This window comes from Rhodamnia argentea, chromosome 7 (assembly GCF_020921035.1).
Source record: "Rhodamnia argentea isolate NSW1041297 chromosome 7, ASM2092103v1, whole genome shotgun sequence".
Lineage (NCBI taxonomy): Eukaryota > Viridiplantae > Streptophyta > Magnoliopsida > Myrtales > Myrtaceae > Rhodamnia > Rhodamnia argentea.
The window spans coordinates 10,592,474-10,604,037 of record NC_063156.1 but is presented as its reverse complement, the minus strand read 5'-3'; the positions used below and the strand labels follow the sequence as shown (position 1 = coordinate 10,604,037).

Here is an 11,564-nt window from a genome sequence, read left to right as displayed (position 1 = left end):
CTAAGGCTTGGGAAAAAGTGAGGACGATAGTTAGGGCAATGTTATACACCCAAAATGAGGAGAGACAGCTAACAATGATGCCAGCACCCTAACAAGCAACTACGTGAGCACCCGTTGGGTCGGACGAAGAGGATGGCCCCCCCGAGACTGTTCGGCCGACCCGGATGACTCCTCAAACTCATCCTTATGATGATGTCGTCCCCTATTCCATGGAATATCATATGATGGATATTGCTCCCAAGTTCACTCCGGGGTTTAGCCAGCATTTTGATACAGGGTTCACCCAGTTCGCCGGAACATTTGACGATCTACATCCGCACACTCCAGCTAATCTTCTTTAGAATATGGATCCGATTTCTCTCATTTTTATCCAGTCCCTCCTACAATATGATATGACATATTTTCACAAGATATGCCTTCGTTATCGACACATCCTACGTTCTTGTCGGTATAACACTAGGCCTACCGATCAATGGAGACAATCTCATTGTAAAACAAGAGATCATATAGGAAGACGACATCATTAGTACATATAATTGCAGTTAACTTGCTATCTATTATGAAGATCCAATGTTTTTTTTATATATCTTAAATAATTAAATATTGATAATTATATTATAAAAATGAGCTTCAAAAGAACAAAATTATAAATTAAATAAATATTATAAAAAAACATAAAAAAAAACATATGAAATTAAAATGAGAAAAACTTGTGAGCCAAGCTTGGCAGCCCAAGTACAGAGCTAAGCCTTCGCTCAGCACTTAGATTGTCGAGCAGGCCCCCGAGACCCATTTGGCCGTAAAGCTGCCGAGCGACACTTGGTCCGGTAAATTTTTTTTTTTCACACCTGATTTGGTAATTACTTTTTTTTTACTCTTGATTTGGAAATAAGCCCACGATCTTCTCTGTGAACCACTTCCAATTGAAGTCATTGAACATATTAATTTAGTGATTTGGATGAGTTAGCTAAACAAGCCTGAAAAAAAAAATCCAAAGTGAGAAAATTATCGAGATAAAAGTGTGCTCAAACGAGTTCCAATGCCTAACCATGAAGACAAAGATGACGATGAATGAGTATGCTCGATGATGAGAGAGAGAGAGAGAGAGAGAGAGAGAGAGAGAGAGAGAGAGAGAGAGAGAGAGAGAGTTATGAATTTTCACATGAACTTGCCATGTCAACTAACTTATCATTCCATGTCATCAAGCTCAGTAATTTCATAGTAAATTTGATGGAAGCTAATGTATGGTAAAGGTGTCATGCGTGTACCAGTTTGAAATTTTTGGTGATCCAAAAATTAGTTTGGAGTACATTTATTATAGGTGTACTAGTTTGGTATTTTTAGAGAAACAAAAATTAGTTTGGGATAAAAATTTGTCACACGTATACCGGTTTGGGATCTTTCGTGGTATTAACCCTTAATTAAAGTGTTACCAACTTTTATTCAATTAAATCACTATCTTGTTTCATGTTGTTAACTCTTATTTGATTTAGTTATCTATATTTATTTGAATATTGTTATTATAAATTATGAACAGTTCTCATTTCCGATTAGAAAAATTTGTTTATCTTCTATCAATCTTTCTTTAGTTTTCTTGGTAATGCCTTAAGCTTACAACTGTCATATGAATTACCATGTTCATTTGAGTAACTAACAAACCTTTTTTTAATTAAGTAATAAACTAGTTTTAAGTTGCCGATTCTTATTTGAATTACTTAATAATGTTTATTTGTTGCTTTTATTGCAATTTAGGATTAAATACCATGAAAAATTTCAAACCGGTACACCTATGAAAAATGTACTACAAACTAATTTTTTGACTAGTAAACATTTCAAAATGATACACATGTGATAAATTTACTCTAAAGCTATCAAAAATCCCAAATTAATACACATATGACAAAATTATACTATGCTAGTTTTTTCATTAAATTGGGTCAATGTCACGAAAAATTTCAAACTGCTACACTTGTGACAAACAGAGAGTAAGAACTCCAAACTGATCCATCCACCAATTGTCATGTATCATCCAATTTAGCAATTTAACGGTAAAATTAAATGAAAACTAATGAAAAGGTAAATTTGTCACATGTGTACTAGTTTGAAACTTTTGGTGGTTAAAAAATTAGTTGTGATAAATTTGTCACATGTTTATAAGTTTAGGATTTTTCGTGCTATTAACCCTTCAATTAACCAACATTTACTTAGATTTGGTATATTTCTATTTACATTGCTTACCATTTTTTAGATTTACCAAATTGATTTAGTAAGCACCAATCTCAATAAAAGTGATAACCAATTATTTTTTGTGTGACGGGTCTTATTTGAGTAAGTTATCAAAGTTCATCTGTTTTTTATATTAATTTTTCTTATGCTTGAAAAATAAAGTTTCTCTTATCTTTTAGCAACTTTAATTACCATTTCTTTACCACCTTATTTTATTTTATTTTTCATGCTTGTTAAAACCCTCGCGACTTTATCTTCTTACCCTTCTCTCTCTTGTTCCATTTTTATCTTCCAGTCCACTCTCCATCTTCTCAACTTGAGTCGAGATTTTCCCTTCCAAACGGATCGGGGAGTATTTTATTGCTTTACCTTTTTTTTTACTATTGATGCTCTTCTCTACTTGCTGCATCAGATCCTCCTAACCAAGAAGTCTGACAGAATCAATGAGGAATACGGTGAGTTCATGGTGCACTCTAAGCGCTTATACAACTTTTCCAAATTTTGAAAACTCTCATCTTCTGTGCTAGATACGTGGATAACTTTTAATAATATTTTAATATCTTCTCGAAATATATATTTATGTATTCTTTTTTGTCTCATCTTCTTCTTTTTTATCTTTACTTTTTCCCTTTTCCTTTTCCCTTTTTTTCCATCCGTCAACCTTCACCAGACCTTAATGATAGTCAGCGGAGGTCGCCGGCCTCTTGCGAGGGTGGGCCTTCACCGGATCAGGTGAGAGCTTCCAGCCTAGGGCCAAGCGTCCCTTGCCCGAGGCTAGCGGAGGGAAAAAAAGAAAAGAAAAGAAAAGAAAGTAAGGAAGAAAGACATAAGAAAAGAAAAAGAGGAAAATGAATAGATAAATAAAAACTTTAAATGCTACTAAAATATTATCAAAAAAATTTCACTTCACATCAGTGGTTCAAGCTAAAATTGACTGAATGAACATGATTGGCAAGAGTGCAATAGATTTAGGACTTCTTGAACAATTTTTCCCATAAGAAAAATTTTCGGCCAACAATTTTCCTCTCCCCGCATCCAGGCGACACCGCCTTGCCCACGGCTGACTAGGGCTTCGCAGCTCTCGTCCAATGGTCGGCAAGGGCTTCGTGGCTCTTGTCTAATGGCCGTCAAGCTCCGGTAACCATGGCCGGCCACCGTAGTAACGAAAAAAGAAAAGAAAGAACGAAATGCCAAAAAAAAAAAGAAGGAAAATTCAAAAAATAGAAAATAATAAAATTTTTGAAAAATATTAAAATATTATTAAAAATTATCTATGTCAACGTCAGTCATCCCACGTCATCATCGACATGCCACATTGTGATTTTCGATCAGATGAATTGAATTGACATATGTATAAAGGTTTAGGTCTTAATTGGCAAAATAAGTTTATGGCACAATTGCAATTAGAGCTTTTTTTTTCGCAATTTTTCATTTGTATGTGAATTTTGCTCCTCAACATGTATGTATTGTGAGAGTTTCTAGCGTCTCATATTTTCATTAAAAAAAAATCCGAATCCAAATGCACGAGTCACAAAAATTTAGATTAAGCAAACAACAAAAAATAGAATTAAATAGTCTATTTAGACAAGAGCGGTTTAGAGATTGAATTGTGTGTTCAAGATTATACGGCCTGTCGAAATGTCCTCATTAACTAATGTTTTGGGTCTCTAAATAGACTGCATCTACGTGGTGCATGCAAAGCGAAATTTTTTTTACGAATTTGGTAACATGACATAACACATAATACTTGCTAGCTTTTCCGAGGGGCCATAAGAAAACGATTCATTAAAAATTTGGTGGATCTCACCGAATCTGACGATACGGATATACTTTAGTACATATCTCGATATTATATTTATTGAATAAATTTCTCCTTATATTGGCTGAAGAAACCATTTGTTCCTTTTATTTGTCATTAATGGAAGAAGGCGGCCGAAGAGATATGCCAAGTGGAAAAGTTGCCCGGTTGCTCATGATCATTTGCAACAGCGACCAAGGGCGCAAACGAACAATTTTTGCGCGTTTTGGCTTCAATGTTGAAGGCAGAAAGAGAACAGCAAATACTAATCACCTATAAATACATCCGTTTTCCTAGATTACATGTTGAATTTACACTTTTCCTAAGAGCAAAAGCCATGGAAATCATGCTGAGGTTGGTCTTGTTCCTGGCCATCTTGCTTGCTGGGATCCGGGTCATCTGTTCATTCACTGATCCTGGTGACTGTAACTCGATCCGATTCCAACAGTTGAATTCATGTTAGGCCAACCTTAGCTCGTGACGGTGAACATCCTACTTTTCTGTAGATCATCTTTGGTTTTTCCGAAACGAGAAGATATTTGTTACATTGTTAGGGAAGTACATTGATATGGGCAAGTTAGGAGAAATTTGGAAGTGGTCACATGCATTAGGAACTAGGTCACATCTATTGCTTGCGTGACATTGAATGAAAAAAAATTCAAGATAAAATTACGTTAGCATTGGAAATTATCCACGTCAGCGATTTTCGATTAAAATTGATCAGATAAACTCAATTGGCAAAATTTAAACATATCCCCAATTGCCAAAATTAAAGAATTTAAGGTTGAATTGATAAGTCTAAAAAAAAAAGGATTTTTTGGACAATTTCTGTTATGTAAGCTGTAAACAACAGATGGGACGACGAGGAACGAGAGGACTCGAAACTCCTCTTTGTTTTGTGGCAACCTCCTCATGCCTCTGCATTGTCCTTGACTTGACTCCTCGTTTTGAATCTCTCTCTCTCATTATCACTTTCCAACCAAGGTTATTGCTGTTGACTTGAATAATTTTCCTCCTTTTAGTGGCTGGAAACCGTTTGTCCCTTCTATTTGTCATCCAGGAAGCAGTCCGGCAGAGAAATCTACGAAACGGAAACGTTGTCAGGTTTTTCATGACCGTTATGACAGCGACTAAGGAAGCAAATGAACATTTCTAGTATAGTAACAATCAAGTTTACAGGCTGTGGCTTCACCGGCGAGATTCCTGATGAGTTGAGCAAACTTTCCAACCTGACGACCTCCATGTAAGAATCAAGGTTTATCTACTTGAGAGTTTGGTTAGGTAATCCAGTGTAAAATGACTTTAGGTTAATTATTAGCCATTGTGGTATTCTTTAAGAGACCATTTCTCGAGAACAGGTAAACACTAATTGGGCATTTAAAAGGCTGATTAATATTCGATATTCATTGAGCCTTAATCATGTCAATTTATATATGAGGGGCAATTGTCCAAAGTTTTCCTAAAACTATTGTGCTTTTGCCAATTGAAGCATCTTGCCAATTTTAGCCTTAAAAAGCCGACATGGACACCGACCGTCTTATGTGGCATAACCGACGCTGCCATGGACAACTTTTAATAATGTTTTAATATTTCTCGAACAATTTATTTATTTATTCATTTTTTTCTTATCTTCTATTTTGCATCTTTACTTTTATTTCATTTACTATTCCCTTTTTCCTTTTTTGCCATCTGTTAGCCTTCGCCAGGGCCCGGTCGATAGTTGGTGGAGATCGCCGATATTGGCCAACGGCTGCCCTCGCCGAAATGGGCGAGGGCTACCCCTCACCATTTCAAGCGAAGGCGACACTCTCCAACCTAGGGTCGAGCGTCCGTTGCCCCATGCCGGTGAGGGAAGCTCTTGCTTGAGGCCGGTGGAGGGAAAAAGAAAATAGAAAAAAGTATGGAAGAAGTAACAAAAGAAAAGAAAAAAAAAGGGAAAAAGAATAAATAAAAAATTAATTATTATTAAAAATTGTCCACGTCGAGATCGATCGTACCCCATTAGGGCGACAACCATCCATATCAGCGATTCTAACCGGATGGACTGAATTGGCACAAATGCAAATGATTTAAGGCTCAATTGGCCAAAAAAAATTAGAATTGAATCGCTACAATAGCAATATGTTTAGGAATTTTTCGGTAATTTATCATTAATATGTGAATTTACGCATCAATGTGTATGTAGTGTGAAAGTTTCCAGCGATTGGGATTTTCAAAAAAATGAAATCCAAATCCAAATGTGCGCGTCACAAGGATTTAGAATAAGCAATCAATAAGAAATAAAAATAAAAGGTCTATTTAGACAAGCGCGGTTTTGAGATTGAATTCTTTGCTCAAAATAATGCGAGCCTGTCGAATACGACATGTATGTATGACGCACTAAAATTTGATGACATGGCATAACATACATCCCTTTGGTCAAACGTGTCATAGGCGTGCGTTGAACTGGCCAATGAGGGTGGCGCACACGCCCAAACAAATACATTTGAACCATTAAAAATTTGGCGACCTCACGGAATCTGATGATACTAATATACTTTACTACATATATCATATGAGATGAGTGCATTATTAAGTCCTAAAACTTATCACAAATATGCAATTAAATCATGAAATTTGTCAAATTGGTGTGATTAAATCATTCAATTAACTCCATTCCTATTTTAACAAACTCACAACTGGCATCCCACTTGCTAACTCTTCACATATGGGAATTAAGATTGCTAATTTCCACAAGAGGGAGGGAGCTAAAGACGGCATTGCCCGATTTCCTAATACCGACATCATTGCCAACATAGCAACTCGCGAGTTGCAGAGAGGCTGATTTGGTGAAGGTGAAAGTGCAACAGTATGGAGGAAGGTCTCCTTGTCGGTTCACCGAAGGATTGATGGAAACGGTGTGATGAGGCCGAGTCGGTGAGGTACATGTGCATTGGCCTGGAGGGAGGTCTCCTTATCGGTATACCCATCAAACGGGTGGGTCAGTTGAGATCATAGGTCTTTTGGCCCGAATATGCTCATCTAACTCGTTTATGACATATTTATTGCAATACAAATCTAATGACTCATACCAGACTCGATCCGTATTTCTAAAATCCAGAAAACTCGTACCCAAATTGAGCTGAGAGTGTAGAGTAAGTTAACGCGAGATCGAGTGAGGGCAAGATAGAAACTTTTATAAACCCATTCGAACTTGAAGTAAATAAGGTACATGTAATGTTAGGTTTGTATACTTATATTTAGGAGCCATTTTTTTCTACTCCTTTTATGGCCCATTACAAAAGTAACTTTGTTTAAATAGTTAGTACTATAATTTCGGTTAAGTAATATATCCCTGAATACTGTGGGCATTCACCGAGTGGTTCGCTATTTTCAAAGCACGTTTAAATCGACGTTTCAATCCAAGAGTATTCACTCTCTCCTTGGGCGTTGCCTAAAATGTGGTCAATATGAACTCGAGTCATACTTAGATGATGATCGCGTGGACACCACTTGACAAACGATTTTGATTGCATTGGAATCATGGACACTAATCGGGCGACCTTCTACTTCTATTGTATCAATATGTATTTGGTCAAGGTCTATTTGATATAATTTCCGCACGACGGTTATCAATTTGATCAGGGTGAAGCCAGACATTATGTCTAGGGTGAGCCCATATGAAGTATTTGATTTCTTCGTATTAAGTAATTTTCTCGATCTTTTCTTGCTTGGTAATGTTTTATCGTGCAAGACCAAGAGTCTTTGCTGGTAATCAAACTTTGGCCCAGCTTTGATAATAGATAATAATTAGCAAAAGATGATCTTTTACGATAATGTATTCTCTCCAGCGATTAAGTTGAAAACAAAAATGCACTGTTTTGTAGGGCTAATTCCCTAAAAAAGTACCAACTTTAGGTCTAATGACGATTTTGGCCCGAACTTTTTTTTGTCTCACGAAAAGGCACCAGCTTTAGGTCCAATGACGATTTTGACCCAAACTTTTTTTTATCTTATAAAAAAGCACAAACTTTAACTCGAGTCCCAAATCTAACCTCCCCCATTAGTAGCCAACATAGCAATTTCATGTCATTAATAAATCCACGTGACTTGTTCACATGGATTTAAGATACTATTCATCGTTTTCTTGGCATGGAATATGAAGTTATTCATGCGCGTCGAGGAGGGGGTAGGACGGGGCTTGTTAAAAAAAGAAGGCACTAGTCATAAGCTTGGCGATCTCATCCATGGCGTCTCTCCATGGGTGGTAATACACAGCTTCAGATTCCAGTTAAACAGTTGATACTTGTGAGTGAAGTGAAGGAGATGATGAATAAGTTAACCGTCATCCTTCAAGTTGTGCGACAGGTGAAGCATATGAACGGCTTCAAAAATGATGAATAGTGCCTTAAATCCACATCAACAAGCCACGTGGATTTGTTAATGACATGTAATTGCCATGTTGGACAACTATTGGTTCCAAATTAAGTGTGGCCAGCTAGAGTTAAAGTTGGTGTTTTTTCATGGGATGAAAAAAAGTTTAGGCCACAATCGTCATTGGACCTAAAGTTGGTGTTTTTTTATGGGATAAAAAATTTTTGGGCCAGAATTGTCATTAGACCTAAAGTTGGTGCTTTTTTAGAGAATTAACCCTTGTTTTATAAGCTTAACCAAAATATGCACAAAGCGTAGAATTTAGAGAAATGATATATTCTGTGAAAACGTAAAAAAAAAAAAAGACAATATAAAAAAATCATATATTCATCATGGTAATGATGGAAATAGGAAAAGGCAAGACATAAAACCCATCTAAATTACCGGTTAAGATATTGAGAGAGAGGGGCGTACGAGATGGAACAGGTGAGGGTTCTTTCGATCATTTTATCAAATTATATTGTTCAGGCTCAAATGGACATTCTCTATATTATTTACGAGAGGCCTAGTAAAGATGATTATTATGGTACCCTCCACTGTCACATTAAAATTGCAAGCACGTTAAAGACGACATTAACCGATTGAGGAAGTGTACAGACGATAAGAGGACACTTTTTAAACATTTCAAAAAGGATAAAGTTGTTATGAAGAGTGTTCGACGCGATTGGGAATATTTTTATTAATAGAATGTGTTGATTTTTAAAATCAATTTGTGATGTTGAAATCATGTGAAATCTTTTTGTTGGCTTAGTATCATCCTCGGTATAGGTAATGATGACTTTATTCAATGAAATTTATCGTTTATCAAAGGGATGTGGATTGCCAATTTACCAAAAGACCACTACATCCACGCCTTAAATTGTATCTATAGTATCTGCACGATTTACCTTAGATTGCAAAATTAAATCTAACCATTAGTCTACAAAGACCGTAGGCATCATTGCAGATATTGACAAATCTTTTTTTTTTATAACATATTTTTTTACATATTGCAGATATATACCGGTCTGCCAATTGCCAAGATAGCGGAATCCAACCAAATTTTGCAAAGATAGTGATGCCCGTCTTAACCATGTCGAGGAAGGTGATGAAAGATATCTATCTATCTATCTATCCATAGTAATCCTCGTCCGAATAGAACAAGGAAATAGACTCTATAATTGATAAATTCTTAATAAATAATCCTTCTCCTTCCTTGTGATGGACATACGCCGGTGAACAGCCTCAAGCAGACGGTGGCTCCACTCTCGATGAAGATGAACAAACTTCCTCTAGCCATCCTCTCCGATATCCTCTCTAGAGTCTCGAGCCAGTCGCTGCTACGATTCCGATGCGTTTGCAAGCGCTGGAGAGAAGCCATCGATGATTCCTACTTCCGCAACTCATTGCACTGCTCGAAAGAGCGAGTGCTTCTACACCATGAGTATGGAAAAGAGGAGATCTATATCTCCGAGATACAAGAGGAAGCGGCCATGAAGATGATCCTGATAGGGAAATTTCCGGAACTGAAAGGCTACATGCTCCAAGGTGCCTGCAATGGCTTCCTCCTTTTCGGGCACTGGACCGATATCGAGAATAATCCTGAACTCCTGATTAATCCTCTTGCTAAAGAGATTCTGAGATTGCCAAGAGTATCTGATCTTCTACCAAACATGTCAGCTATCAAGTTGGTTTGCGGGTTCGGCTTTGATCGCTCTGCCAACACGTACAAGATGGTACAAATCAGTGAAATTGACTATGACGAGGAGACTCATACCCGCACAACAGGGGCTCGAGTCTGCAATTTCAAAAAGCAATTGTGGAGGACCTGCAAAGCCCCGCCGCCTTCTCAGTGGCTTTGTAGTAAATCCGTCTTTGCTTGCGGAGCTTTGAACTGGTTGATCGACAAGAGGGTGAAGGCGACGCTCTCCTTTGACCTTACCAGTGAGGAATTCAGCTTGATCCCAATCCCGATCTCGGATGATTCCTACGGAGCCACCGGAATGCACGAGGTGGGAGAATCGCTGGCGTTGTTCCTGTACCGTATTTCGAACACAACCCACCTCGAGACGTGGGTGCTTAAGGACGCCACCAGCACCCGCAGAGAGTGGACCATAAAATACAGGATCGACACGGTCGGCAAGTTTTACTACGTGCTAGGACCGTACGAGCTCGAGAAGCTGATCCTCCATCGCTGGGGGGACACGTGTTTGTACGATGTCAACAAGCAAAGATTCACGAGGTGCGGGACTGAGGATATGGCGCTTCACCGGTGTAGGTCCGTGACCCTAAGCCTGGTTTCTCTGGAGCAACTTTTTGGTGAGGAGACGTCGGGGAGGCTCTGATTATTTTCTTCTTGTTGTTTTCTCATTCGTTAATGCACTTTTAAATAAAACTCGAGCAGCCGTGGCTGCTCCTTTATTATCTTTTTCGAGGATAGTTTAACTAATCTCTGCGGCTGGCCCCCCCTAGTATTTTGCTCCGTTATTATATTGGGAGTCAATCTCACTCTATCAATCTTGGCCAAATAATAGCAGCAGAAGTCGAGCCGCCAGGGTAAAGAATAAACGTGACAGTCCTAACCCCGTAAGATTTAGGTTAAGCACAACTACCATAAGCATATTTGAATAGTCGCGAAAGAGTTACGATTGCGGCCAGAAAGCACCATTTAAATGCTAACCTGTAGAACACCACCATCCATGTCGACTATGTCTTAATTGTATTTCGAGTGTTTGACCCAAATTGAAATTTGTGGCGACCCCGCTGTAAGTTTATGCAAACTTCACAGCCGGATCCCAGAAAAATTGAAGAAAGCAACAAGAACTCGTGAAAAGTGAGGAAAGAATTAAAATCCCAGCTTAAAAAAGAAAGAAAGAGAAGCACCATCATAAGGAAAAATCGTGCAGTCGGGATCAGAAGATTTAGAACTTGCACAATTACAATAGATTTAGAACTGTTTTTAGTAATTCTCCCTGAATCCAACTAGCGGCAACTTGCCACTAATCTCACATTTAACTATCCTCCTATAAAACTCGAAAACTATCCCCAAAGATTACCCCACGGACTACAGTCTACACCCATCACCTCTACTTCTTCTAAATGAGGGAGGACCCGCAGGAGGGAGAGAGTTAGAGTTTGGAAGACACTG

The 11,564-nt window shown here is 38.0% G+C and overlaps 1 protein-coding gene across 1 annotated transcript; it reads left to right on the top strand.

Annotated features, from left to right (window-relative positions):
• The first annotated feature begins 9,687 nt into the window (after positions 1-9,687).
• LOC115737807 (F-box/kelch-repeat protein At3g23880-like) lies at positions 9,688-10,761 on the top strand. Its single transcript, XM_030670160.1, has one exon. The coding sequence runs from the start codon at positions 9,688-9,690 to the stop codon at positions 10,759-10,761; it is 1,074 nt and encodes a 357-aa protein (XP_030526020.1).
• Positions 10,762-11,564: the final 803 nt, after the last annotated feature.